Below are 25,385 nucleotides of genomic sequence, written 5' to 3'. Positions count from 1 at the left end.
GCGAAGCGGGGGTCCCGCCGCGGGGCCGGGAAGGGGCCGGGCCGTGCCCCGAGACCCCCCGGCCCCGCACGGGTTAAACCCCTCAGTGGCTGCTCGGCCTCCCCTGATTGACACCTTCCGCGGCGGCTGGCCCGGCTGGCCAATGGGAAGACAGCTCCGCGCGCCCCACGTGGGGGCGGCCGTTCCCGCTGTGCTCCTATTGGCTGGCGGCCGAGGCGATTGCCCGCACGGGCCAGGCCCCACGTGGAGCTGGCGCTCGCGCTCGTTCATTGATCGCGCTCCGCAGAGCGGCGGCCGCGCGGGCGGGGCGGGGCGGGGCGGGGCGGGGCGGGGCGGGGGCTCGGCCCGGATCGGCTCGGCTCGGTTGCGCTCGGCTGGACTCGGCTCGGCCCGGCTCGGCTCGGCTCTGCTGTGCTCGGCTCTACCGGGCTCGGCTCGGTTCGGTTCGGCCCGGCCCGGCCCGCCCCGCTCCGCTGCAGGGGCGCACGCCTGGGGCCGGGGCCGGGTCTGGGACGCGCAGCGCGGTGAGTCCCGTCTCGTCTCATCCCGTCCCGTCCCGACGGTCCGGTCCAGTCTGGTCTGGAGAGGTTTCCGCCGGCCGTGGTCCAGCCCCGCTTGGGGCTGGGGCGGCGGCGAGGCCGGTGCCGCCCCGCGGCCGTACCTGCGGCGGGCGGCGGCGGGGCCATTGTCTGTGCGGCGCGGGGGGCCAGGGCTGGGCGGGTCCCGCGGCGCCCGGAGGGAGCCCCTGGGCCCCCGGTCCCCGCGGGGATATGGGGAGCGCGGTGCGGGGGTCTCAGGTCGCGGCGGGGCTGCGGAGGGGCCGGGGCCCCGGGGCTCCGCTCTGGTGCGGCTCCCGCAGGGCCCCGCGCCTCCAGGCAGCGCCGAGCGGTGACCCTCGGTTTCTTCCCCAGGGCCTGATCCGGAGCTGGGAGCCGTCTCCAGGCCCTGTCCCGAGCCTGAGGCGGGGCCCGCGCGGCCGGAGGATCCCGAGCCTGTCCGGTGCCAAGGATGTTCCCGCAGAACCGGCCCCCGGTGAGCCCGCGCACGACCTCGTCCCTTCGCAGCAGTGCCACCTCGGCCCTTGCAGGGCCTGTGCCCCCAGACCCACCTCCCTGCTCGGTGCCGACACTGTATGATGCTCGGGAGTGGTGCTGTGGCTCTTCCCAAAGCGCTGAGTCCCAATGCTGGGGGTTTGGGCTTTGTGAGAAGCGGGATCTGCCAGGGCGTGATGGTCGACAGTGATGGGTGGGCTCAGCTGTGTGACACTCGGGCGAGGACAGGCCACTGGGTCCACGCCATGCTTGGTGCCACCCGTGGTCATTAATCTGCTGGCTAAGTGGCCAAGCTGATGCTCAGAAGGCCCTTGGTGCCTGGCTGTAACCAATTTCCTCTCCAGTAACTCATTCTGCCGCCTCCTGCACGTGCTGCTCTCCCAGATGTTCCCATGGCCTCTTCTTTGGGTGCAGGAAACCCCTGGGGGGATGCACCAGTCTCACTGGGGGCAGCAGTGACCCTGAGGGTCCCATCCTCTGCCTAGGCCCATCTCCAGGCACCCTCTGCTGCTTCGGGAGCCGCTGTTGCTGCCAGTGCCATCCCCAGCACCCCCCAGTCCCTCAAACTGACTTACCCAGAGACCTTGGACCGCATCAAGGAGGAATTCCAGTTCCTGCAGAACCAATACCACAGGTGAGAAGCTGCCAGAGTTCACATGCCAGCAGGGAGGAGCTGGGCACTTCACTGGTGCTGATAAGCAATGGGCTCCCACTGGCGCTGGGCGTCAGGGCAGGCAGCACCATTCCGTGTGGCTGTAGGCGCTGGTCCATCCAGAGGATGGCTGTGCCAACCACCACCTTGGTAGCTTAAAATGACACTCAGGGGGAAACTCAGCCTTTGCCTGCCAAAAGCCCCAGGATGAGGTGCTGACCTCCAGCGCCCGGCTCCTGGACTGAGCCAGAGCCATCACTTAGCAGACCTGGAGTCCCTCTTATCCCTGAGACTGCTGTCCCGGATCACCTCCCCTTCCTCACACCGTGTGGGGCAGAACAAGGTTTGAAATGCAGCTTGGCTTTGCAGCTCGCTCCATTTGGGAAGCAGATGCTGGGGAGGGGGTTAAGAGTCCATGCAAATTGTTCCCTGATGCCCAGATCCCTTTGCTGTCCATCTCATCTTTATCAGCCCTTTCCCACCCTCTTTCAGGTGGTTTTCTTGGCTTGTGCTGAGAGATTGGATTGAAGCTGAGAGCAGGAGGCTGAAGCATGTGGTGCACTGGGAGGGCTCAATGCTCTGTCCAGCCAGGGAGATCCTGTCAGTGGGGGGACCAGGGGGGTCGTTCCCTCTCCCTTCCTCTCCTCTTTATTTTTACAGCTTGAAGTTAGAATGCGAAAAGCTGGCAACAGAAAAAACAGAAATCCAGCGTCATTATGTCATGGTTAGTGAGCTCCACCTGAGTGGAGGAGGGCGGTGTGGGTCCTCTGAACCATCAAAGGTCACACAGCCCTGGGATGCTTTACTTTCCCCTCGCCTTTGGGTCGTGTGGGTCCTGAGATCTGATTCCTGTGGCTGTTATTGTCTGGTTTATCCTCAAAACAAGCCGTGGTGTTTGATCAGGACTTGCTGCCGCAGCTTGCAGTGGCAAAGCTGCTCCCGTTTGGGTTGTCCCCGTTCCCACAGGCAGTGAGCAGGAGCCCTGGTAGGACTGTGTCCATCCTGTGGGCTGCAGCCATGTGCCAGAGAGACCACTGCTCCCAGGAGAGGAGCTGGGGACTGTGTTCTTGCCCTGGTCTGGCCACGCCATGGCCATTTGTGGCCAGGCTGACCTGGCGTGCTAGTGCTGGAGAGGACTTTCTAGTTATGAGTAACCCTGGTCTCCAGAGCCGTGCTGATGCTACCTTCTCTCCCTCACAGTACTATGAGATGTCCTATGGCCTGAACATTGAGATGCACAAACAGGTGAGTCTGGGTGGATCAGGAGTGTTGTCCAGCTCCTTGGTCCTAGCTCCCTGGCCCCACCTTGCTATCTGGGCCCTTTGGGCCATCCCTTCCACAGACAGCATGGGAGGTTGCTCCCCGCTATAGCCTAGGGAAGGCTGTGCTTGTGGGAAATGTGTCCCCTTCTCTGTGCTTTGGGAGCTTTGTGCTGCTCTGTGTCATGGCCTTGTCTGCCTCCTTAGCTCTCTGCACCTGAGCTGCTGTTTGCTCGCTGGGTTCTGGGTGCCCTGGCTGGACTGTGATACTGTTGTTGTGTCGGGCAGAGAACAGCAGTGAAAGACTTGTGCTTGCATGGCTGCTCACACCAGTTGTGAGTGGTCATGTGGGAACTGTCACAGAGGAGACTGGCTTCCTCAGGGTGAAGGGGCTGCAGTATGAGTTCTGGCTTGCCACCTTTGCAACTGCCAGGTGCCCACTGGCCTGGGGGCAGCTCACCTGGGGACAAGGGCTGAGGAGCATCATGAGGTAGAAAGGAGTGTGTTGGGGTGTGGGTGCAGAGTGGGCTACCTGGGGGCTCAGGGCTGCACATCCTCCTTCACTGCATCCCCATCACTCATTTCTGCCTTCCCTCCCTCCCTTCCTCTCTTGCACTGAGCTCTGGGTCACCAGCTGCTCTGAGAGAGAAGATTTCGTCTCATCTATTTTTAAAGAGGCTGCGGAGGAGCCTGGCGAGGCGTGCTGCTGCCACAGCCGCCTCCCTGCCCACCCCGCGCCTGCTGATGCCAACTGTTGCACGGGAGCCTGCTCGGGCGGTCAGTGTAGCGGTGTTCCCCCCGTCTGCGGCTCAGGGCAGGCTGTTGACCACTCTTGCTAGCTCTGTGCCTGCCAGGAGGGTGTTCTTCCTGCTCCTGGGTGCCCTCCCTGTGCCAGCATCCCTGCTGAAGAGGAGGTGTTGAAGCCACCCTGGCAAGGGACGATGCCAAGGGTCCACCCGGCCCAGTGCCCCTCCCCAGAGGGCTGCAAGCTTCTCTCCTCTGGCTGCTGGTTCTCTCCCAGCCCTCGCAGGCTCGTGTTTTCTATCAGCCCCAGGTGCCGCTGGCTGCCAGCCAGCAAGCTGTCGGCACTTTTAACAAGGGCCCGTAAGTCTGCTCTGACAGCCAGCGGCCATTGTGTGAGAAACGGGAACTGCCAGTGCGGGAGCTGTGGGTTATCGCTGCCGGGGGGTGGGATCGTGTCGCCATTTGTCCTCCCCTTCCCCCAAATCCAGCACTGCTCACAGGCACAGACAGGTCCTAAACACCCTTGGCTGTCCCGGAGTCCCCGAGGGAGCGCTCACCCATGGCCGTGGCTGGAAGCTGGGTAGTGCCATGGTACCCAGCCCAGCATCCCCAGGGGCTCCTCAGGCGCCCAGCAGTGCTGGCATCAGCAAAGGCCGAGGCGTGGGATTTTGCTCTGAGTTTGTTTGGAGGGAAATAGGGCTGGGGGCTGGCTGTGGTGGTGCAGCTGTCCAGGCAGCCACAGGCTTGGCAGGAGAGGATCAAGACAGGAATGAGCGTGAGACATTAATTTTTTATTGTTGCTTTGTTTTTGGCGTTGAAGGGGCCTGTAGCTTTTTATAAAACCACCTCCCTGAATCTGCCTGGACTAGGACTTGCTCACCACAAGCCAGAGAGGAGGTGATGGTGCTGGTGGCTGGGGGGGCTGCAAACAGCGTGATCGTTTTTCATGCTGAGAGCGTTAAAGTGCCAGTAAATTGCACATTAACGAGTGCGAGTGAATTGGAGGCAGCTCTCCCCAAGGAGCTGCTGCCCATCAGTGCATTAGGGAAGAGAATCCATCACTGCTGGCCTCGGGAGACAGCTAAATCTTTCCCAGAACTGCCGGCTGCCAAATCTCCTTGCTCCCCCCTCTTCCTTTCTTTTCTTTCTCTTTTTTCCTCCCTCAGAAGGGGAAGCGAGGGCAGGTGCCAGATTATTTGTATTCTATTCTCTGGGTCTGGCAAGAACGGGTTGGCAGCTGCTCTGGAGGGCGGCACAAGGTGTCCCTGGGTCTGTGTCCCCACACCAGCCGAGCAGTGCTGCAGCCCCTCACCCTGGCACTGCGGTGCCTGCACCAGCCGGGCATGGGAGACGTGCCCAACGTTCTGGTGGGGAGATCCAGGGGTCAGCTCCATCCCTGGCTGTTGGGGCTCTTCACCTTTTGGTCTCTTCTAGGGGCTGATAAGGGGGTCTGGATTTGACCCCCTCCTCTCAGCCACGTGTTGGCCTGGTAGTGATTTCATCTACCCCACCAGGGTGGGCAGGGAGCTCCTTGGAGCTTGGGACAGCATCTTACCTGGACTCCCATGCTAGGGATGGGGGTCCCCAGCTCTGCGTGGGTGTCTCTGCTGGTGCCTCAAGCGGTGTCTGCTCTCCCGGCCATTGCCTGCTCGTACCAGAGGCAGGGCCTGTCCCTGCAGCCCCTGGGGCTTCTTCCCAGGGATGTGTCTGTGGGGCCAGGGATGGCTGAATGTCTGTGCTCTCCCCTCACCCGAGCTGTGCAGTGTGGCACCAGCAGGGGCCCTGGAAGCTGGCAGTGGATGCCCTGGGAGTATGGCACACCATGGCACAACACCGCTCTCCCTCCCCATGCTGCGCTCGCCCTCTGTGCTCTTGATTGCCAGTGGCACTCAAGTGTTGCAGAAAAACAGCAGCTGTAAGTAGAGCACCTCTCCAGGGCTTCCTGCAGGCCAGGAGAGCGGCAGGTAGCCGTGGTGGTGCCGACAGGAGGCTGCGTGGGGGGCGGAGGTGAGCCTGCTGGGGCCCTGGCTGCAGGGCTGGGGGCTTGCTTGGGGGTGGCCTTCAATGGCATGGGCCATGGGGCTTTATGTCCCTGGCAGAGAGGAGGTGGAAGCCGTCCTAGGGCTCTCAGGGTGGGGATGGAGGATACTGCTTTTTGGAAGGGGTATTGTTAGGAAGGAGAGTTGTTCTCTAGAAACATCCCCCAGGGTGTTTCTGCTCCTTGGTGCTGAGCAGTGGCCCTTGGGGCTGATTGCCAATACCCTGAGGCTTGGGTGGCACCTGTGCAGCACCCATGGGGAGTGGATTCTCCTGCAGCACTGGGGCCCCTCAGCATGGGGGATACTCTGCCCCTTGCCCTGATGGGCACTGCCTCTCTTCCACTTCCAGACAGAGATCGCCAAGCGGCTCAACGTGATCTGTGCTCAGCTCATCCCGTTCCTATCTCAGGAGGTGGGTAAGCATTTGGGCCCCAGCCAGGTATGCAGAGGTCCTTTGGGGCCCAGGGAGCCCTGGTCTCTGGGCCAGGCTGGAGAGCTGGCTTTGCCCCATTCGCTGAAGAAATGAGCCTGCCCCAGCTCCTCTCTTCTCTCCCTGCAGCACCAGCAGCAAGTGGTCCAGGCTGTGGAGCGTGCGAAGCAGGTGACTATGACCGACCTGAACGTGGCAATTGGGGTACGTCAACCCTCTGCCCACCCTTCCCGCCACTCCTGGGCCTGGGGTGCTGGGCTCTGCTGGGCACCTCCTGAGTTCCTGCTGTCCCTGGACTGAAAACTCCTCCTGCCCATGGCACACCAGGCAACTGTGGCCCCTGCCCTGAGTGCCTTCTTCCACCCACAGCTGAGTCAGGGGGAGAAGAAGGGCAAACCAGGCTGGTTTGGGGGGCTGTCAGCAGTACTCAGGATGGGGGAGATGCAGCTGGGTGGTGGTGGCTGGTGCATGTCCCTGTGTCCTGATGCCCTGTGGCCCAGGTGAAAGGGGGATTGCCACCATCCCCACTCCTTGGTTATTCCCGTGAGACTGCAGCAGTACAGTGCTTTGGGTACTGGCAGGGTCCCCCATCTGTCCCAGTAGCTCCTGTCACAGGGTGGGGGGAGTCAGTGGGAGGGACATGGTGGCCCCCACACTGTGGCTGGGGACATCCTGGGTTCATGCCCTGCCCCTCCTCACCCAAGTCCTGTTGCTGACTGACCCAGGGCTGCCTCTTCCCCCCTGTGCCGAGCAGCTGTCCTGGCACAGCCCTTCGATTTCTCTCTCATCTTGCTCCTCTCCAGCACCAGCTCCAGACGCAGCACCTTTCGCACCACACTCCCCCCATCCCGCTGACCCCCCACCCCTCTGGGTTGCAGCCCACTGGCCTTGCTGGCATCAGCAGTGCCTCAGGGCTGCTGGCGCTCTCAGGGGCACTGGGGGCCCAGGCCCAGCTCCTCACCAAGGATGACCGAGGAGTCCCTGACACGGAGCCCAGGGGTAAGTGTGGGGGGAACCAGGGCTGGGTGCGGTCGGATCTGAGTGAACCTGGGAACAGGTGGTGCAGGGCCCTGGAGCTGCTTCTGCTCCCCAGGGTCTTCCTACTTAGGCACTTCCCCAGGGTGGGGGCCAGGGATGGATGGGGGGCCGCTTGTCCACACCTCAGGTGTGCTGACTGGGTGGGAGGGGCAGGGGGCTTGGCAGCCATGAGGGGAACATCCCCCACTGAGCGGCACCTCCTGGAAAGGTGGTGAGGTGGGCTGGTGGGGGGTCATCCCTGGTGGGGGCCCAGGACCACCCTGCTGCTGTCATGCTGGCCCAGCCCTGCTGTGAGCACCCCAGCACCCATGGGAGAAGTGGGTGACTTTCCTGGGGGGCTCTTGGTGGTGGCACAGCATGTCCCCCCTTCCCTCCTCCTCCTGCTGCGCCTCTGCATTGCCACAGCGACAGACCGAGACTCCGGCCCCGTAAGTGCTTTTTCCTTCTCTTGCATCATTCTGTGGCGGCACAGGCTCCAGTCAGGGCATGGGGGCTGCACTGGGGCCCTCCGTGCTCCAGGAGTCAGCCGCAGCCCCATGTTGGTGCTGCCTGTCCCAGGAGCCGGGCACAGCATCCCTGGCCGCTAACACTGCATCCCCCCGCCCCAGAGCTCCCTGGCACTGCCAAATGGGGAGCGGGCGCGAGCTATCGCTGAGTACCTGAGCAGCAGCAAGAAGAGGAAGGTGGAGGAGAAGGACTTTGTTACAGACTATGTGAGCCTGGGGCTGTGGGGGGCAGGGTGGCCCCATCCCTTCTTGCGGGGCAAAGAATGGAGCTGCCTGTACCTCCGGTGCATCCCCAGGCAGGAGCGAGGGTGGCTGCAGCCCCTTTGTCTTCAAGCGTCCTCTGTTTTTCAGGGCAGCGATGCAGACAAAAGTGAGGACAACTTGGTGGTGGATGAGGTCAGTGCATCAGCTGGGAGGGGGCTGGGGTCAGTGTGTGCTGTCTGTCCCCAAGTTAGGGGCTAACAGGCTGCTAGAGGCAGAGGTGGGCATCACAGGGAGGTGCCAGTGTTACCCCTGAGTCATGCTCCCTGGCCCTCGCCAACGGCAGCAGTGAGTCCCAAGATTCAGGCTCCCAGCCTGGCCCTTGCTCAAGCCACCAGCTCACCATGACCTGGGACATCCCTGCACTCCTGCCTGTTCTGCTGCCTGCTGATTTCCCTCTCCCACCCCCAGGACCCCTCTTCGCCGCACAGCGTCCACTCCTACTCGTCCCGGGAAAACGGGGTGGAGAAGGTCCCACTGGGGAGGAAGGAGACCATGCCACTCAGCCCAACCTCCATGGCCTCCTCCAGCAGCTCCCCATCTCGGAGCAAGGATGCACCCACAGTACGTGCACTGCCTGAGGCAGCTGGGGCACTTCACTCAGGGCCTATGCTTGTGTCCCTGCTGCCCAGGTTCAGCTGACAGAGTGGCCAGACATGGGTCTACCTGTCTCCAAACCCATGGAGCAAAGGCAGTGCTGGAGGGACAGGACGGGACTTCTGCTCTGTTAGATCCCAGCTCACGTCCTGTCCCACAGAGCCTGCAGTGCTGGCTGGGCTGGGCTGTCATTGAGGGGGAGGAACAGGGACGAACTTGCTGGAGAGCACCGGAGGAGACCCCCTGGCAGGGTAGTGGTGCAGCTGTCAGATCCCTGTGCTGTTCCCGGCAGGTGGAGAAGGCAGGGACGCCCAGCCTGAAGTCCAGCACCCCCACTTCCCAGGGTGACACCACGGCCCCAGGCTCCGGTGGGGTCCAGCAGTTTCGCCCTGCTGCTGCCAAGGCCCCCATAGACCCCCTGGGTGAGCTTGGCCCCACTGGGGCCCGGGCGGGTGTCTCCAAGCACTGGCTCCCAAGCCCTGTCCCTTCACACTGCCTCTCCCCCATCAGCCCTGAGCCTGAGGAATCCACTGGGAGTGCAGAGTCCCTACTCGGCTGCCTTTGGCTTGGCCCACCCTGCAGTCAATGGGGACGTGGCCGGGACTGGCGCCTATGCCAGCCTCCACCTCATGTCCCCGCAGCTCAACGGGGCTGCAGCCGCCATGGGAGCCAGCAGCTACGGACGCTCCCCCCTGGTGCGTGACCTGCTCCCCGCGGGGCCGTGGGGGCCACAGAGTGTGAGCTACTCTCACCTGCTGTCCCCTCCAGGTGGGCTACGACCCACACCCCCACATGCGCATCCCTGGGCTGGTGGCCGGCATACAAGTGGGGACCTCGGGGAAGCCGTAAGTAGGGCCGGGCTGGGCTGTGGGCTGTGCTGGGGCAGGGGATGAGGTAACCTGTGGGGCTGAACCTGGGTGATGCAGACAAGCCAGGACCAGCAGGGGTGGGGAGCACAACTGGCATCACTGGGCATGCTCTGCTCATGGCTCCAACTCCCAAAACGTGCTCCCTTTGTCAGACCCCCTGGGACCCACGTGGCACTGGCCACTGACCTTGCAGGATTCTCCTCTGGCTCTCACTGCTCTGCTCCGTTCCAGTGCCTACTCCTTCCACGTCAGTGCCGACGGGCAGATGCAGCCGGTGCCTTTTCCACCTGACGCACTCATCGGCTCCGGCATCCCCCGCCACGCACGGCAGCTCCACACCCTGACCCACGGCGAGGTGGTCTGCGCCGTCACCATCAGCAACTCCACACGACACGTCTACACGGGGGGCAAGGGCTGCGTGAAGGTGTGGGACGTGGGGCAGCCGGGCACCAAGACAGCCGTGGCTCAGCTGGACTGCCTAGTAAGGAGGAGGAGGAGAAAGGTCTTTGGCAGGGGGCTGGGAAGGGGAATATGCCCCTGTTGCAGTGGGAGGGACAGAGGGTCCTTTCACATCTGGGATGAGAAAAGGAGATCTGTCTCCTACACCCCCCAAGCACTCATCAGCTCCTTCTTCACTTGCCCTGTTCTCTGTAACCCCAATTCAGAACCGTGACAACTACATCCGCTCCTGCAAACTGCTCCCGGACGGCCGGAGCCTGATTGTGGGGGGGGAGGCCAGCACCCTCTCCATCTGGGACTTGGCGGCCCCCACACCCCGCATCAAGGCTGAGCTTACCTCCTCTGCCCCTGCCTGCTACGCTCTGGCCATCAGCCCTGATGCCAAAGTCTGCTTCTCTTGCTGCAGCGATGGCAACATTGTGGTGTGGGACCTGCAGAACCAGACCCTGGTCAGGTGAGTCAGTCAGGGGGGAGCATGGGCAGAGCTGCTGGGGGCTCCTCAGGCCAGGGACCACCTGGTCCCCTGCAGCATGTCCCCACCTCTCCCTGTGTCTAACCCTGGCAATGGGACAGTGCCTGTCCTTGCAGCAGGGATCTTCTGCTCTCACTGCTGAGTGCTGCCCTGGCCACATTCTGTGCTGCAGGTGCTGGCCAGCCTGACAGCCATGCTCGTGCTTTCTCCATCCCCCTCTTTCCCAGGCAGTTTCAAGGCCACACGGATGGTGCCAGCTGCATCGACATCTCCAATGATGGCACCAAGCTGTGGACAGGGGGGCTGGACAACACTGTGCGCTGCTGGGACCTGCGGGAGGGGCGGCAGCTGCAGCAGCACGACTTCAGCTCCCAGGTGGGGCTGGGGTCATCTGGGAGCACCACAGGGCCAGGTGCGACCTGCTGTGTCAATGTCTGTCCCTGTCTCTCCCCTCAGATCTTCTCCCTGGGGTACTGCCCAACAGGAGAGTGGCTGGCGGTGGGGATGGAGAGCAGCAACGTGGAGATCCTGCACGTCACCAAACCTGACAAGTACCAGTTACACCTCCACGAGAGCTGTGTTCTCTCCCTCAAATTCGCCTCCTGTGGTAGGCATGCCTCTCCTGGCCTTCCTTCTCTGGAGCCTCATGGATGCCACCTCTACTTCTGGCCTTGTGTCACAGGGCTCATTGCACTGGGGGCAAGGATTGGTTCCAGTACTCAGTCTTGTCCCCAGTGGATGACAGTCATATCCGTCAGAGAATGGGCATCTGTCCTTCCTGGAGCAGCGCTGGCAGCTGTATGCTCAGCTCTGTTATCTCAGGACTCCCATTTGTGTTCCTGAAAACAGCCCCTTGGCTCTTGGGTAGCAGAGACTTGGCTGCCATGTCCACACCCTGTGTTCCACAGCCTGGGCAGGATGTGCTGCTGGAATCCAGTTGCTGGGCCTGGTTTGGTGACACGAGGCTCCTTTGTCCCTCCACAGGGAAGTGGTTCGTGAGCACGGGGAAGGACAACCTGCTGAACGCCTGGCGGACGCCCTACGGAGCCAGCATCTTCCAGGTGTGGGGCGTGCATGGCCAATGGGGTTGGGGGTTCCTCTGGGTGTGACTCCCAAGAGCTGCCCAGTACAACCTGGCTGTAAATATGTGTTAGCAATAACGAGCCCCATAAACAAACTCGTCCCTGCAGCCTCCCTGGGTGCAACTCAGGGTCAGAGTCCCAAGGACTGGGAACTTGCTCTGGGCCTGCTTCTTGTGCTTACCCCTGTTCTCTCCAGTCGAAGGAAACCTCCTCTGTCCTCAGCTGTGACGTCTCCACGGATGACCAGTTCATTGTGACTGGCTCGGGGGACAAGAAAGCTACAGTTTATGAGATCATTTACTGAGCACAAGAGGTGCCAACTGCGGGACAGGTGGACGTCCATGTGGATGGATAGGTGGACTCCACCTGCCCTACTGCTGACTTCCCAAAGAACATGCAGCCTGTGGCCACAGCATCGCAGCTGGAGGAGAGCGGAGAGGGCTGAAGGTGGCCCTGGGACCGTGGCCAGGCGTCGTGGGCTGCTCGGGGTGGATTTCCTGGGGACTTTCTCCTTGCTTTGTTCTTTGTCAGCTTCTTTCTAAATCTAGACTATGGGACTTGGAGGAGGGGGGGGCCATCTGGCATTGTTAGGGCTTTTGTTGGGATGGTTTTTTAATTTTGTTTGGTTTTAACATTTTTTTTGGGGGGGGGGTATTTTGTTGGGGGTCTGGGTCTGGTGAGGCGGATGGGCTCTGGCCTCGTTTCCCTCTGTGCCTGCCAGGGTATATTTAATAATAAAAACAAACCAAAAAAAGGCAGCTGTGCCTTGTCCTGGGCAGTGCTGCATGGTGGTGGGATGGAGCTAGGTGAGGATGGGTGAGACCAGGGCAGCAGCCTCATCCCCTTTGGCAACCACAATTTGCTGCTCCTTTCCTGTGCCAGGGCAGGTCTGTGGCAGCTCTGCTGTTGGCAGAGCCCAGCCCTGGTCCTGAGTGGGGTGGGGAGACCCAAGTGCAGCTGGCGGTGCAGGCACAGACCTGAGTGTGTCGGTGGCTCTGGTTGTTGGAGCAGCCTCCGTGGGGTGTGGGGGAGATGCCAGTGGTGGAGGAAGTGGTTTCTGAAGGAAATGAGATGTGAGCAATCAGTGCTGCCTTATCAGTCTGGCCTCCTGCCAGCACTGCCGTGGGGAAGCAGGGCTGTTCCCGAGAGCCTTGGGCACTGGCAGTGGCCATGGCCAGGGCTGGCAGGGAAGCTCCGTGCCACCAGCTGCGATGTGGCAGCTGCTTTGGTCTCCTGCCCTGAGCCCAGCCTTGAGCCATAGCTCACCACACCCAGCACAGAGCCAAGGCTGCTGCTGCAGCTGTGCTGGAGCTGGGGCTGGTGGCAGGTGGGCAGCCACAGCTCTGCCACAGTGGGAATGGCCTTGCCCATGCTGCTGGCCAAAAGCAGGACCCGGAGGCTACATTTCACAGCCCAGCCCTCTCGGCAGGGTTGGGAGCATTGGCTGGCAAAGGCCCCTGCCCGTGCCCATACCAGCCCCTCCTTTGTTCCTTTTTATTAGTAAAGGATTGAAACCACAGTTAAATACATTTATTTACTGATAATTTACAGCTGTTTCTCCAGCAGAAAATGGTTCCCATTAAATCAGTAGCAGTAATTCAAGACATATTCAGGTGGTACTGGCCTTGATCAGCTCCCCATGCAGCCAGTCTGAGGTACAGACAGGTCCCAGGACACACAGCCCAGCCCTATGCCTTGGGGGATGCCAGGCCCCCTTGAGCCCTCACCTCCAACCATCATGCATTAACTGGGGCAGGGAGTTAGGCCAGGGCCTTGGTTTGGTGTCTGAAAGCAAAGGAGGAGGGAAATCAGGGCTGTGGAACGGCAGGTCCAGCACTGGAGGCCTCTGTGAGCCCTGGTGGCTTTGGACAAGGACAGGCCCCTTCCTTGGTGGAGGAGGGATGGTGATGGGGCTTCAACAGACCACCTTGTACACAGTGGCCTTTTTGTCACCAGATCCCATAACGATGAATTTGTCATTGACAGAGATGTCACAGCTCAGGACTGAGGCAGACTCCTTAGACTGAGAGTGAGAGAGACAGGAGGTAAGGGCAGGGCTGGTGGCTGGATCCACCGTCATCCCCCTGTACAAATGCCTGCCCTGCACCTGGAAGATGCTGGCTCCGTAGGGTGCCCGCCAGGCATTGACAAGGTTGTCCTTCCCTGTGGTCACAAACCACTTCCCTGGTGCAGGAGACAAAGTGGGTCAATGTCTGGGACTCCATTCAGGGGAGCTGAGTATGGTGGAGTAAACCAAAAGGAACCATCTGGGCTGTACACAGCCCAAGCAGAAAAAATGGACCTTGCCTACCACAGGAGGCAAATCTGAGGGAGAGGACACAGCTCTCGTGGAGGTGTAACTGGTACTTGTCAGGTTTGGTGACGTGCAGGATCTCCACGTTGCTGCTCTCCATCCCCACCGCCAGCCACTCTCCTGTTGGGCAGTACCCCAGGGAGAAGATCTGAGGGGAGAGACAGGGACAGACATTGACACAGCAGGTCGCACCTGGCCCTGTGGTGCTCCCAGATGACCCCAGCCCCACCTGGGAGCTGAAGTCGTGCTGCTGCAGCTGCCGCCCCTCCCGCAGGTCCCAGCAGCGCACAGTGTTGTCCAGCCCCCCTGTCCACAGCTTGGTGCCATCATTGGAGATGTCGATGCAGCTGGCACCATCCGTGTGGCCTTGAAACTGCCTGGGAAAGAGGGGGATGGAGAAAGCAAGAGCATGGCTGTCAGGAGTGCCCACTCCCCAGGAGCCAGCATCTCCCCCTTGACCCTGCCCTGTGCTCCCAGTCCCAGGCTCACCCAGGAGAGCCTTCCCCAGCACCACAGGTGGGTCAACCTCCAAACCCTGTGGAGGGGAAGGAGCCCGGGAGGCACAACTCCTGGATGGAACTGTACAGGAACTAGGCCATCCAGGGGCTGAAACCGTCTATTTTCCTCCTTTGTCCTTTACACGTCCCCATGGTGTGGAACAGCTCCATATTCCCGCTCCCCCAATGGGTGCAAGCTCTGGGTCACCCCAAACTACCACAACCCTGTGACCCTGCAGTGCCCACCACCTGCACAAGGATCCACAGGGCCAGGACAGATCTGCTGCTCCCTCATGCGAAAGTCCTCCTGCACGGAGGGCACCCCCATCCACAGCCTGGACCAGGAGGACGTCTGGAATGAATTGGCCTATCTGAGCCCCATGGCTATTTCATTCCTTGCTTTTTTCTTGCCTCTCCTACTTCTTCCGCTTTTTCTGTCTGGGGATTTTGTCGACACCAGCAAGGAAAAAAAAATTAATAACAGAGAAAAGCTACGTGCTGTGCTGGCAGATTGCTCAGGGCGCTTTGTCTGCTCTAATCCGATTGTGCCGGGGAGCTGCTGCTCACTGCTGCCCATAGCCCCCAGCTGGCTCCTGACCCAGGATGGGGGGATGCCATCGCTTGGTCCCTGCAGTGGCTGGGAGGCCAAGGAGTAGCAGAAACATCCCTCCCCCTTCCCACATTCTGATGTGTCAATCTGAGCACGGGACTGGTGCTTGGCAAGGAGGACGGGGAAAAAAAATTAAAAAAAAAAAAATCAATTGCTACGAGAAGCTCTGGGGAATCCTGAGGGCAGCCAGGGTGAGAATACTGCAGAGCCCACCCTCTGCACAGCAACACTTACACCCCTCTGGGGGCATGGACCTCTGCTCCCAGGGCTGGGGGCCCAGCCATGGGTTCAAACCCTCAGCACTGGCATCTCTGTGCCTACCTTGGGCTGCAGCAGACTGCTCACAAACATCCCTGGCCCCACTTTCCACCCCCAGCCTTGGCTGCCCACACGCCTCCCTACCGGACACTGGCCCTTTGGCCCGAGGGGTGTTGTGCTCCCACTGGAGGAGGTGCAGGCCGGGCTCGGCATCTCCCCACGAACTGGTGCCAGCCGGCTGCTGGGTGAGCAGCCAGGGCTGCCGGGCTCCGAGGTGGGGTCCTGGGGGCAGAAAACGTCTGTGGGAAGCAGGAAACCCAGTCCCTCTGTGCAGGAAGGCAGGCACGACAGAGACTCGGGGGAGCCAGCCGGGCCTGGAGCCTGCAGGGACCACCAAGCCCCAGTTTGCTCCCCCCACCCCTCGCTGTCCCATCTGCCTAAGCAGCCTGAATGAGTAGCATCCACTCATGGGGCCTCTGTTCTGCTCCACGGTCCCCTGGAAAAGAAACTGCCTTGATTTTTCTCTTTGAACAAAATTAGAGGTGACAGCAGGTTCAGAAGACACTGGTGGCCATGGATGCCTTTACAAGGAGGGATGGCGACCAGCACATGAGGAACTGACACACAGCTGCCATCTCAGAGGCAAGGCTGCCCATCAGCTCTTGCACTCCTATAACTATTTAACCAGGTCTGTGATTTTTATCACCATAATTCCACCAAGTAGTTTTTGTGTTGTTTTCTGCAGAAATTCCTGCTGATATTCCTTTTAGGGCTTGTATTTTCTTAGGAAGTGGCAGGAGGAAAAAATACCTCACCCATGTTGTCCCTTCCCCTTGTCTTCCAGAAAACAAGCAGGTATGTCCCTGAAAACATCATCATCTCTGCCAAGAATAGTTGTGGCTGGGATAAATTTCTGTCATGCCTGCCTCAGCAGCCAGGGAAGGTTGTACCAGAAGTACATGGCAGTTCCATTGCAAAGGACTGGAATTCAGTGTGCTCCCTGCACTGAGACACTGACACAGGCTTGGTGTGTTAAAGTCGAGGCTGCTGGAAGGCCAGGCAGGGCATGAGGTGCACTGCAAAGCCCAGGGCTGGCAGGGCCAGGGTGTGTTGTGAGGCTGCCTGCTCCTGCCACCTCAACTCACTGGAGCTGCCAGCAGCAAACCCAACTCCCTGGAGCTCTCATCCCAGCTTATCAGTCTCCCCATATGGGATGCTACAGGAGAGGGACTGAAAGGGAATTGTGAATCAGAGCCAAACTTGTGGCTGGCAAAGCTCAGCCCTGGCTGGCACAGCTTTCTACTCAGAGCAGTGGGAGTGGAATCAGTCTTGGCTGACATGAACACATCAGAGCAGGGCTGGCACATGTCCTGGCTGGATGCTGTTCCCCACAGCAATGACCTGGAGCCTAAGGAACTCCAAACCTTAGGAACCAGAGTCCTAAACTTGATGACTACAGCTTGAGCTGGATACCCTGCAAGGTTCCAAGTATAAGGGCCTACCTCATCCACCACGAGGTTGTAATCGCTCTTGTCCCCATCACTATCCTGCAAGGAGGGAGAAATCCAGAAGGGCTCAGTCAGGACTGGGAGAGATTGGACCAGGCTCTGCCCCAGGATCCCAGACAGCGTAAAGACTCATTTTCTCCTGCTCATCACTCCTCATGGACCAACACCATGCCCTGCTGGCAGCGACCCAGAGCTCTGGCTGAGTGGCCTCCCCAGGGCTCTTCATTTGCTTTGTTATTGCTCACAGGACACCACCTCCCTGCACCAGGGTAGGCACAAGGCTTCCCAGCCACTTCCCAGGACCAGCTCCCACAACCACACTCTTTAGTGCACTCACAGAATGCCCAGGCAGGTTCTTCTCCTCCCGTTTCCGCTTCAGGCCCATCCGCTCCTCATCCTGCAGGCGCTCAGGGGGGGAACAAGAAATGCTCTGACACAGAGGGGGGAGAGGAAGGCATGTCAGCCAGTGCGAGGGAAGACAGTCCTCACCTCTCACTCGGGCCAGGCCCTGCTCCATCACTGCCTCCACCCTGGCAAAGCATGTCCCTGGCTGGTGGGCAGGAGCCCAAAACCCCAAAGCCACGGCCTCCCCTTCCTGGCCAAAGCAGGGCAGAGACAGCAGAGCAGGGGGCCACAGCCCCCACTGGCAGATGACCCCACTGTGACAGCAATGGAGGAGGATGAGGATGTGCAGCTGCGCCCTGGCCCAGCCACCAGCACCAAGGGCTGCGGGGAGGGCACGACTGGAGGGCAGATCTGCCCCTGCAGAGACAAGAAGGCATGGGGAGCATAATGTCATGGTGGAGTGGAAAATCCCCACTGGAGCCGTGTTTACTTCACCTCAACCCTGCTGCATGGGAGCCAGGCACCTGGGTAGGTCTGGGATCCCCTCTGCACAACACAGACACCTTCTCTCCTTCTTCCTCTCCCACCTGACTGACAGCCTAAGATCAATGCCAACTGTTCCCCTATGAAGGAGCTCTTTAACCCTTTCTTCCTCTGCCTGTAACAGGAACTGGAACTCTGGATATTGCAGAGCTGTAAGCTACTGTGGAGCCTGGGAATGGAGTCACAGATCTGGGACTGGGGAGATCATAAAAGGGAGGGGGCAGCCGAGGACTGCAGAGGGGCTGGCAGCACCAGGCTTAGAAGGGAGACCTGTTCAGAGTGATTCTTAAACTGGAAACTCCTTGAAAAGGACAGAGCTGGTTATTTTGGGAGTAGCCCTTGATCTTTAGATTCTTGCATCAGCAAAGACTGAATTGAGGTGGCCCAGAACCTTCAGCTACAAAACACTGATACAAACACAACCCACTCAGGCCAGCAAAGTTTGCCCAGCACCCCCAGCCATTCCCAGGAGCCAGGGGCCAGCTCAGCTCCTGCCTGGCCCACACTGGAGATATCACTGAGGCCAGCTGAGGCTACTGGTCCATCACGACTTACCCGGCTTGGGGCGCGTTCTGGAGCCAAGCAGCAGCAGGGAGAATATCCGAGCAGATCCATGTCAGCAAGGCAGAGGGGAGGAGAGAAAGAGGGTGTTAATGCCAAGGCTGTGCCCCATATACTCGGGCAGGGAGGAGAGGGGGGCACTGCAGGGTAACACAGGAACCAGCAGGACATGGGCTTATGAATCATACCTGATTTCCCACTTTGCCCACCTGAAGTGTGGATTCTCTGTTGTCTAATGGGAGATGAGCACATTGGTTTTCCTCAGGGAAGCAGGGAAATCTCTATCCACCCACCTACTTTCAAGAATTACCCCAGCTTTGGAATCTCTTCCCTAGATGTGGCAACAGGTCCAAAGCTGCCAGGAGGGGACAAGCCGACCAGCCAGCTGAGACCTCCTGAATCACACCCATCCTATTTCCTTAGGAAGCCATGCCTAAAAACCTTGCTTGGAAAGCCTCCGAAGCTTTTGTACGTGCATAGCAAAACAGGTCCACCTCCCTGAGCCCAGGGAAAACGTGCCAGGCATTTGCTGCAAATCCAAGCACAGGGTTGCAGCTGTGGTCTAGCAACCCTCCCTGGTTGATTTTCACTCCTAGAAATCCACCAGCATTTGGAAAGAACAAACTCGTTCAGGTCTCTGCTGGCAAAAAGAGTCAGGCAGGGATGTGGAGCTGAGGGACTCTTGTAGGCATTGCTCCAAGGCCATGGTCCAGGAGGGGGACTGGATGCCTGCCATCAGCCCCACACCTCTGGCTCAGCTCAATTCACACAAGCTCTGGCTAACTGTGGCAGAGCACCAGGGATTAACCCCAGTCAGATGGAGCATTTCACCTTTTTTTGTTTTAAGGAATGGCTCTCACTAAGGCCAGACACCCAGGCTGAGAGAAGTTCTGGTTGGAGGCATGGGGCTATCCAGGCTTGGAGGGCTAAGCAGGCTCAGCACAGCACAGCCTGCTTTTATCCTCTCTCTGGAGTTTGTTTTTCTCCTTTGGGAAGCCATCCTTAAAGAAACACGAACAGAATTCTGACTGCAGACAGCTGTGTGCAGGGGCACACAGCAGCCACCGACAGTTTCCTGCTGCTGTTTTCACCACCTTGACATCTTAACAAGCCAAACCAGACCATTAGAAACTGCAGCAAACCCCACCCAGTGCCCAGCTTTGCTGCTGCTGTTGGGTCCTGTCCCAAGTGCATTTCAGTCAGCACCCTTCCCAGGGAAATCTGCAGAGAAGCATCACTACAGCTGCTAAATTTGGCTGCCTGTTTCTAGCCCATAGAGATGCCTGGAGCCTCTGTTCTTGCCCCAGTCTCCCTCTCAGTACAACTACCCAATTCCTGCACTCTGCAAAAGGTGATTTGAGCTCAGAGCAGCTTCTCCTTTGTGCAGCACTTCAGCAATAGGCCACAAGCAAAGCTGGGCAGCATTACTAATTTGGCCCAGTCCTGCAATAGCATTCAGAGCACTGATTTCATGATGATTAAATATTGATGCTGTTTGTAAGGCACGTTGTGATCCTGACAGGAGGAGGCACCCATAAGGACTAGGAATTAATGCAATTTACATGGCACCACACATGCAGTTAGGCTCTGGTTTCTAAATTCCTTGCCCCAGATTTGTGGCTCCCATAATTTCTACCAGGGGCTTACAACAGTAGTTTCCCTTGAAGTCTCAGCTTTGGGCATCAAATCTTTACTTGGTGTAAACCCTGGTGTAATTAGAGAAGGTTTCTTTGTGACGGGGACCTCACACCCTCCCAGCTGTCTCATGGAGGGGGGGACCCTCATACACTGGAAACACCCAAGGGAGCAGGGAGATGTGTCCAGAGCCCTGCTGCCCAGTGTCAGGGGTGCAAACACAGCCACCCTCACCACTGCCACACACCGTCACTGCATGGCAGCAGTTCCAAGGTAAAAAATGGAGCCAAACTCCTGGGTCTGCACGTATTTCATGAGCTGGATCTGCCATCCCTTGAGCTGCAGCAGCCAGGCACTGAGGAGCACTGAGAAAAGAGGCAGAGCAGGCAGCAGGATCCCTGCAGCAGACTGCCCAGCACTGACTCAGCCAGCCTTTGAAAGGTTAATCCAGCTATGCTTCTTCCCCTTACCTTTGTTCTCCCCATCCTGGGCCACTCTGTCTTCCTTGGTGGCCAGCTGAGACTGTGCCAACAGTGCCCCCGAGACGGTCAGGAGCCCCAAGGTGCCACTGGCCCCGCTCAAGCTAGAAGGTTGCATGCTGGAGGAGTGGGGTGTCAGCAGGAGCGGGGATGCATGGTGGGAGAGGTGCTGAAGCTGCTGCTGCTGAAAGAGAAAGAACAGATGGTCCTGGGTGTGGCAGAGCCAGCCACAGTCATGCCCAGCACCCTCCCCTCCCGCACTGACTGCGATGCAAAGCGCAACAGGATGAGACGCCAGCAAAGACAAGGAGGTGAGCAGAGCTGTTGAGGCTGCACAGTCTGGGTGCCATCACTGCTTCTTCCACCCATGGAACCTCGAGTGCCTCCCTGCCACGAATGTGATCCCAATACATGGCAGAGCCCAAGCCATGGCTCTGCCCCGGGCAGCAGGGGCCAAGGGGATCCCAGAGGCCATCCACTGCTTTAAGGACACAGTGGCAAACCCCCTCGCTGCAATGGACTTACTAAAGTGGCAAAACCCCTGACTTCTCCCATCTCTGTGCTGCAGGGTCCAAACCCCTGGGGCAGGGAAGAGCCTTGGCCCACAGCTGGGCAGTGTGACTCACTCCAACGATGCTGTTGAGCTCTCCCATGGTCACCTGCTTGGCCCGCTCCACCGCCTGCAGGACCTGCTGCTGGTGCTGGAAAGGAAGAGCATGGAGGCAGTCACACTGTGCTCCCGGCCCAAGGGAGCAGCAGCCCCGTGTTGCCCCAGCCACCTGGGACTGCACAGTCCCTTCTCCCATCCCTCCAGCCCAGGTATGGAGATTTTCCTCCCCAAAACCTCCTGTTTTTCAGGCTGGACTTTGACTCCCCCCTTCCCAAGGGCTTCCCTCAAGACAAGCCAGAGCAGTCCGATGCACATCCCCTGCCTCCTCACCTCCTGTGTCAGAAAGGGGATAATCTGGGCACAGATGGCACTCAGTCTCTTGACAATCTCTGCCTGAAAGAGGAAGCAGGTATCGCCTGGGATAGAGGGCTCTGAGCCCTACCCCATCCCCTCCAGCAGAGGGGAGGGCAGCAAAGCATCCTGCAGACATGCAGGCAAAGTTAAACTCTCCCCACCCAAACCCTCTCAGTGGAAATTCTCCTGCTGCCTCTACATCCCTTCTGGGTCTTCCTGCTGCCGAGAGAAGACTCTGCCCAAAGCTGCTGGACCCCTCCAGGCTGCCAGGTCCCAGAGGCACATGGGAGGGATCCCGACACCCAAATCCCTCTGTGGACCCAGGCCAAGGCAAGCTCCAAGCTGTCACTCCTGTCACAGCCCAGCTGGCTTTGCTCAGCCCAAACCCAGGTTGGCTTGGGGGCTGCCACTGGCACAGGCAGGGACGGGGCAGAGCTGAGCCGCAGACGCTGGCAGTGGGCCACCCACACACTGCGCTGTCCCCGAGTGTCGGACTTAAAGCCAGGGCAGAGCAAGGGACACAGAACTCCCACAGATTCAGCCCTCTTGGCAGCGTGCCTGCAAACCCTGCAAGGAACTGATGGCAGTACCTGCCCTGCCCAGAGCAGGGACCCCGCTGCCATCCCCATCAAGTCCTGGGCCAGCCGGCAGCTCTCCCTGCTCCTTCCAAAGGGGGAGCAGAGGCACAGAACACCTCGGACCTGCCCCTGCCCAGCAGCGGCAACAAGGGAATGCAGAGAACCTGGTGTATCCTCTGAGGAGAGCCTGTGGTAACAGACAGACCCACAGCCCAGCCACGGCCCCACCAGGGTAAGCAGCACTTCTGAGCAAAGGGGCTGTGGCTTCCAGCCCAGCCTCTCCAAGAGAAAACCCATGTCTCCTGGGGAAAACTCGATTCCCTCACTGCAAATCTACCCTGGCACTGGTGGAGGGACTGGCTGCTCTGGACCATTTTTTCATCTCAGATTTCTGATAATCCCCGACAGTGTTGCAGAGGTCAAACCACGCTCAGAGCCAACAAAGGGAACATTTACCTGCTGCACCCTGGGAGCACCCTCGCACCCATCAGCGCCCTGCTCACCTGCAGGTCCCAGCTGCTGTCTCAGCCACTGCCACAATGCCCACTCAGGACCCTGGGAGTCAAAGACGCCTCCCCTCCGGACCTCTCCTGCCCAGGTAGAGCCAGGAGCTGGACCCAGGTGGGTCAGGGCTCCTGCTTCTCAGCCGCTTGGCCCTCACTTCTATTGCCTTGTGGGCAGAGCCACTGGCCCCATGTGGCACGGGCCACCCCGGGTCCCAGTCCCATCCGTGGGTCCCAGTCCCACCAGATCTTGAAGCATGTGGGGATGGCAGGAATATGCTCATGGTCTCTACCATACTCCCTGCTACCAAAAGGAGCAAACTCAAGAGGGGCTGAGCCAGCTGGAGGAATATGGCAGTTGACTTGTCACTTTGTCAGGCATTGGTCCAAACTAATTTCCCTGGCAGAGAGCCCATGATGACTAGATTGATAAATCTGAAGAGGGAAAACAAATTAACACTGGAACAAAAGGGGAACCAAGGAAGGGTAAAAACACTCCTCTGACTTAGAGGAGATTAGGAAAAAAAGAAAAGAAAGACAATCCATTTGCCCTTGGGCTCCAGCTTCTGCTGTTTCTTCCACATCCCTCCCTCAACTCAGGCCCCAGGGACCCTCTGCAGGAAGGCACCAGGGCTCACACAGAGGCTCTGAGTGGTGATTTGGATTGGTAGGTCCCTGTCCCAAGGAACTCAACAGCACATCTCCCGACAACATCTGGACTCCTTTGAAGCCAGTCCCTTGCAGAGAGCCGTGTCATGTCTCCCATGCCATTACGGCTACATGGGGATGAGGAAGGGAATTTTCCAATGAAGTCTCCAACCTTGGCCTCTTCCCCACCATCTCCTGCTGCTGACACAGACCCCACTCACTTACCTGCTTGTGCATTTCGATGTTCAGGCCATAGGACATCTCATAGTACTGAGGGAAAACCACAACACAGCCTGATTAGGAGCTGCCCAGAGCAACTGGACGATGATCAGCCAGGGCTTTGGCTGCCAGTCCTGCTCCCCCTGGCTGAGCTCCCCTTTTGGTGCTCCTTCCAGTCCATGAGGAATGGCTGTCCCACACACCACAGGCCAAGATCCCATGCCACGAGCCTGGGATAAGGTAGGGAGCAGCCACAGACTGCTAACACCTGTGATGATTGCTCTGCAATTTCTGCACTAAATTAAGCCAGAGGAAGCCAATACCTCTGCCCTCCACATCCCGTCCTGGTTTGGCCTGGCCTGTCCCACTCCTAAGTCAGACTCACACCCTGATGCAGCTGCCCACCCACCCATGTGGGTGTCATGCTCTGCAGAGCAAAGATGACAGCGGGTTACGCCCTTCACCAGTCACCAATGACTCTGCCAGTGGTGCCGGCAGCCGACCCCATCCCCTCACACCTGGGGAGAAAAAAAAGAACCAGAGGACCTGCATTCCTCCAGCAAAGCCTATTCCAAAGGAAGTACTCCACCTCTGGGAATCCCTAAGCCTCCAGGATGTGGGGAGGGATCCCAGCTGATGGATGAGAAGAACATGCCCTGTGATGTCGACACCCCTGGCCTCAAGGACAGGGCTGTCTTCACCCCAGGGGTGGGGGTTCCCCGAGTTCACATCTTTTTGCCTCTTGGATGGCATAATTTGGGTTCCTCCTTTCCCTAGAGGGGCCAAGAGTGTCAGATGCTAAAGGAGAGGGAATGCTGCTCCTGTTCTGCTGTCCCCATTTTCTTTCCTTCATCCCAGCAGCTCCCCTGTTCCTGCCAGGCTCTGGCTGGCAACTGTGGAGGCTCCTGCTCCTTCCCCTTTCACCTAAAACACCAGTCTTAGGATATGAGTTCTGAAACACCCACCCCTTGGGAGAGAGACAGGGAGGAGTGGGGAGCTCTCTTAAAAGGTCAATTAGAAAAAGGGAGGAAAAAAGAAAATAAAAGAAACAAAACCTATAACAGGATTCCTGGGCTCTAGCAGCACGGAATATGCAGATAGCAGCAGAAGAGCTGGTGTTGTGAGGAATAGTGACTAATTCCTTCCTCCCTCACACCTCTCAGCCCTGGCCCCAAGGGCAGCACCGGGCCGGACACCCCCAGCAGGGCATTGACCCCTCTGGGTGAGCGGCCGAGTGGAGTCCCAGCACTGGGACCTCTCTGGGGGCAGCAGTCCAGGATGCTTTGAGGGAAGGCAGCAGGGACAGGGTAGGGGGAGCTCACCATGACATAATGTCTCTGCATCTCTGTCTTCTCACTCATCAGCTTCTCACATTCCAACTTCAAACTGTAAACGGGATCCAGGGTTTCCATTCACGGACCAGCATCACCTGCTCCATCCCTCCAGACCCCCATCCCTGTGATCTCAGGAAGCTCGGCACAACTCCTGCCTCCCCCTGCAGTCTCGCAGGGCTGCAGGGGTGTCACACGCCCTTCCCTAAGTGGTGTTGCTCTCCCCGGGGCACCTGCAGCCCACTGCTGTGCTGCTCCCACACTTGCGGCACCCACCTCGTCCTCTGTCCCCGCGGCACTTGCCGTCCCCTCCACGTCCCCCTACACTCTGCTCAGCCTGAGGAAACGAACTACGGCTGATCTTCCCCGAGGGACCCCCACTCAAGACCTGGCGCCCTAACCGACGGTTTCACGCTACCACTCAGCCTAGGCTCCTCTCCCCCTCCTCCCCAGGCGCTCCCATCACCAAGCGCCCTTTCTCCACCTCCTCCTTCCCCACTTCGCCCCCTGCTCGAGGACGCAGCCTCCCCTGTCCCCACCCCCCAGTCCAGTCACATCCTCTGCCCGCAGCTCAGCCCGACCCCCGGCCGCCGCCACCCCGCGCCCCCCGCCCCACCTGTGGTACTGCGCCTGCAGGAACTGAAATTCCTCCTTGATGCGGTCGCAGATTTCCAGGACCGAGAACTTAAAGGGCTGCTCGGGCTGGAGCAGGGGCTGGGGAGAGACGGCCCGGCTGGAAGCTGCGGCTCCGCGCGCAGCCCCCGCCCGGCCCGGTCCCGCCGCCCCCGCGGCACTTACCGGGTGCCGTCCATGCGGGAACATCCTGAGCCCCCGGGTCCCCGCCCCGGCCCCCTCACTCCCCGGGCCCTGCTGCCCGCCCGTCTCCCAGCCCCTGCCAGGGGTCTCCCCCCGCCGGGCCACGGGGGTCCCTC

At 59.5% G+C, this 25,385-nt stretch overlaps 2 protein-coding genes across 26 annotated transcripts; one reads left to right on the top strand and one right to left on the bottom strand.

The window, feature by feature from the left end:
- The first annotated feature begins 951 nt into the window (after positions 1 to 951).
- Positions 952 to 12,515, top strand: LOC108506965 (transducin-like enhancer protein 1). 15 transcript variants are annotated; one of them, XR_001877908.1, is made up of 20 exons: positions 952 to 1,032; positions 1,538 to 1,686; positions 2,197 to 2,428; positions 2,905 to 2,949; positions 6,096 to 6,158; positions 6,306 to 6,380; positions 6,980 to 7,175; positions 7,620 to 7,642; positions 7,823 to 7,927; positions 8,072 to 8,116; positions 8,393 to 8,545; positions 8,871 to 9,000; positions 9,089 to 9,273; positions 9,347 to 9,423; positions 9,679 to 9,928; positions 10,113 to 10,360; positions 10,610 to 10,753; positions 10,835 to 10,985; positions 11,363 to 11,439; positions 11,657 to 11,765. XR_001877908.1 is itself a non-coding variant. In XM_017834465.1 (20 exons), exons 1-20 carry the CDS (start codon positions 1,009 to 1,011, stop codon positions 11,686 to 11,688), a joined length of 2,382 nt encoding a protein of 793 aa, XP_017689954.1. In that variant the 5' UTR covers positions 952 to 1,008; the 3' UTR covers positions 11,689 to 12,515. The 15 variants fall into 15 exon arrangements, 4 of the variants coding, with proteins under 4 accessions (XP_017689954.1, XP_017689952.1, XP_017689956.1 ...); XR_001877909.1 differs by having other exon boundaries at positions 11,683 to 11,706; XM_017834465.1 differs by having other exon boundaries at positions 10,606 to 10,753; positions 11,683 to 12,515.
- Positions 11,336 to 25,385, bottom strand: LOC108506966 (transducin-like enhancer protein 2). 11 transcript variants are annotated; one of them, XM_017834471.1, is made up of 15 exons: positions 25,252 to 25,385; positions 25,070 to 25,167; positions 24,445 to 24,508; positions 23,129 to 23,173; positions 21,151 to 21,213; positions 20,837 to 20,911; positions 20,202 to 20,394; positions 18,091 to 18,107; positions 16,985 to 17,077; positions 16,642 to 16,686; positions 15,284 to 15,438; positions 14,004 to 14,151; positions 13,772 to 13,922; positions 13,568 to 13,644; positions 13,015 to 13,483 (listed from the first exon to the last, which is right to left on the bottom strand). In XM_017834471.1, the coding sequence occupies exons 1-15, from the start codon at positions 25,273 to 25,275 to the stop codon at positions 13,376 to 13,378; spliced, it is 1,356 nt and encodes a 451-aa protein (XP_017689960.1). In that variant the 5' UTR covers positions 25,276 to 25,385; the 3' UTR covers positions 13,015 to 13,375. The 11 variants fall into 11 exon arrangements, 10 of the variants coding, with proteins under 10 accessions (XP_017689964.1, XP_017689963.1, XP_017689960.1 ...); XM_017834478.1 differs by having other exon boundaries at positions 14,004 to 14,147; positions 15,284 to 15,421; XR_001877915.1 differs by having other exon boundaries at positions 13,445 to 13,483; positions 14,004 to 14,147.

Source organism: Lepidothrix coronata, unplaced genomic scaffold, assembly GCF_001604755.1.
Source record: "Lepidothrix coronata isolate B3197 unplaced genomic scaffold, Lepidothrix_coronata-1.0 Scaffold233, whole genome shotgun sequence".
Taxonomy (NCBI): Eukaryota; Metazoa; Chordata; class Aves; order Passeriformes; family Pipridae; genus Lepidothrix; species Lepidothrix coronata.
The sequence above is the reverse complement of the archived record's forward strand: the minus strand, read 5'-3'. Positions and strand labels throughout refer to the sequence as shown.

Coding starts and splice junctions, on each gene's coding strand:
- LOC108506965 (XM_017834463.1), top strand. CDS start 1,009: ATGTTCCCGCAGAACCGGCCCCCG. Junction 1,033..1,537: donor TCCCGCAGAACCGGCCCCCG/GTGAGCCCGCGC, acceptor TCCTCTGCCTAG/GCCCATCTCCAGGCACCCTC. Junction 2,429..2,904: donor TCCAGCGTCATTATGTCATG/GTTAGTGAGCTC, acceptor TCTCCCTCACAG/TACTATGAGATGTCCTATGG.
- LOC108506966 (XM_017834468.1), bottom strand. CDS start 25,275: ATGTTCCCGCATGGACGGCACCCG. Junction 14,152..15,283: donor GGCCAAAGGGCCAGTGTCCG/GTAGGGAGGCGT, acceptor CCTCTTTCCCAG/GCAGTTTCAAGGCCACACGG. Junction 13,645..13,771: donor CCTCAGATTTGCCTCCTGTG/GTAGGCAAGGTC, acceptor CTCCTGCACCAG/GGAAGTGGTTTGTGACCACA.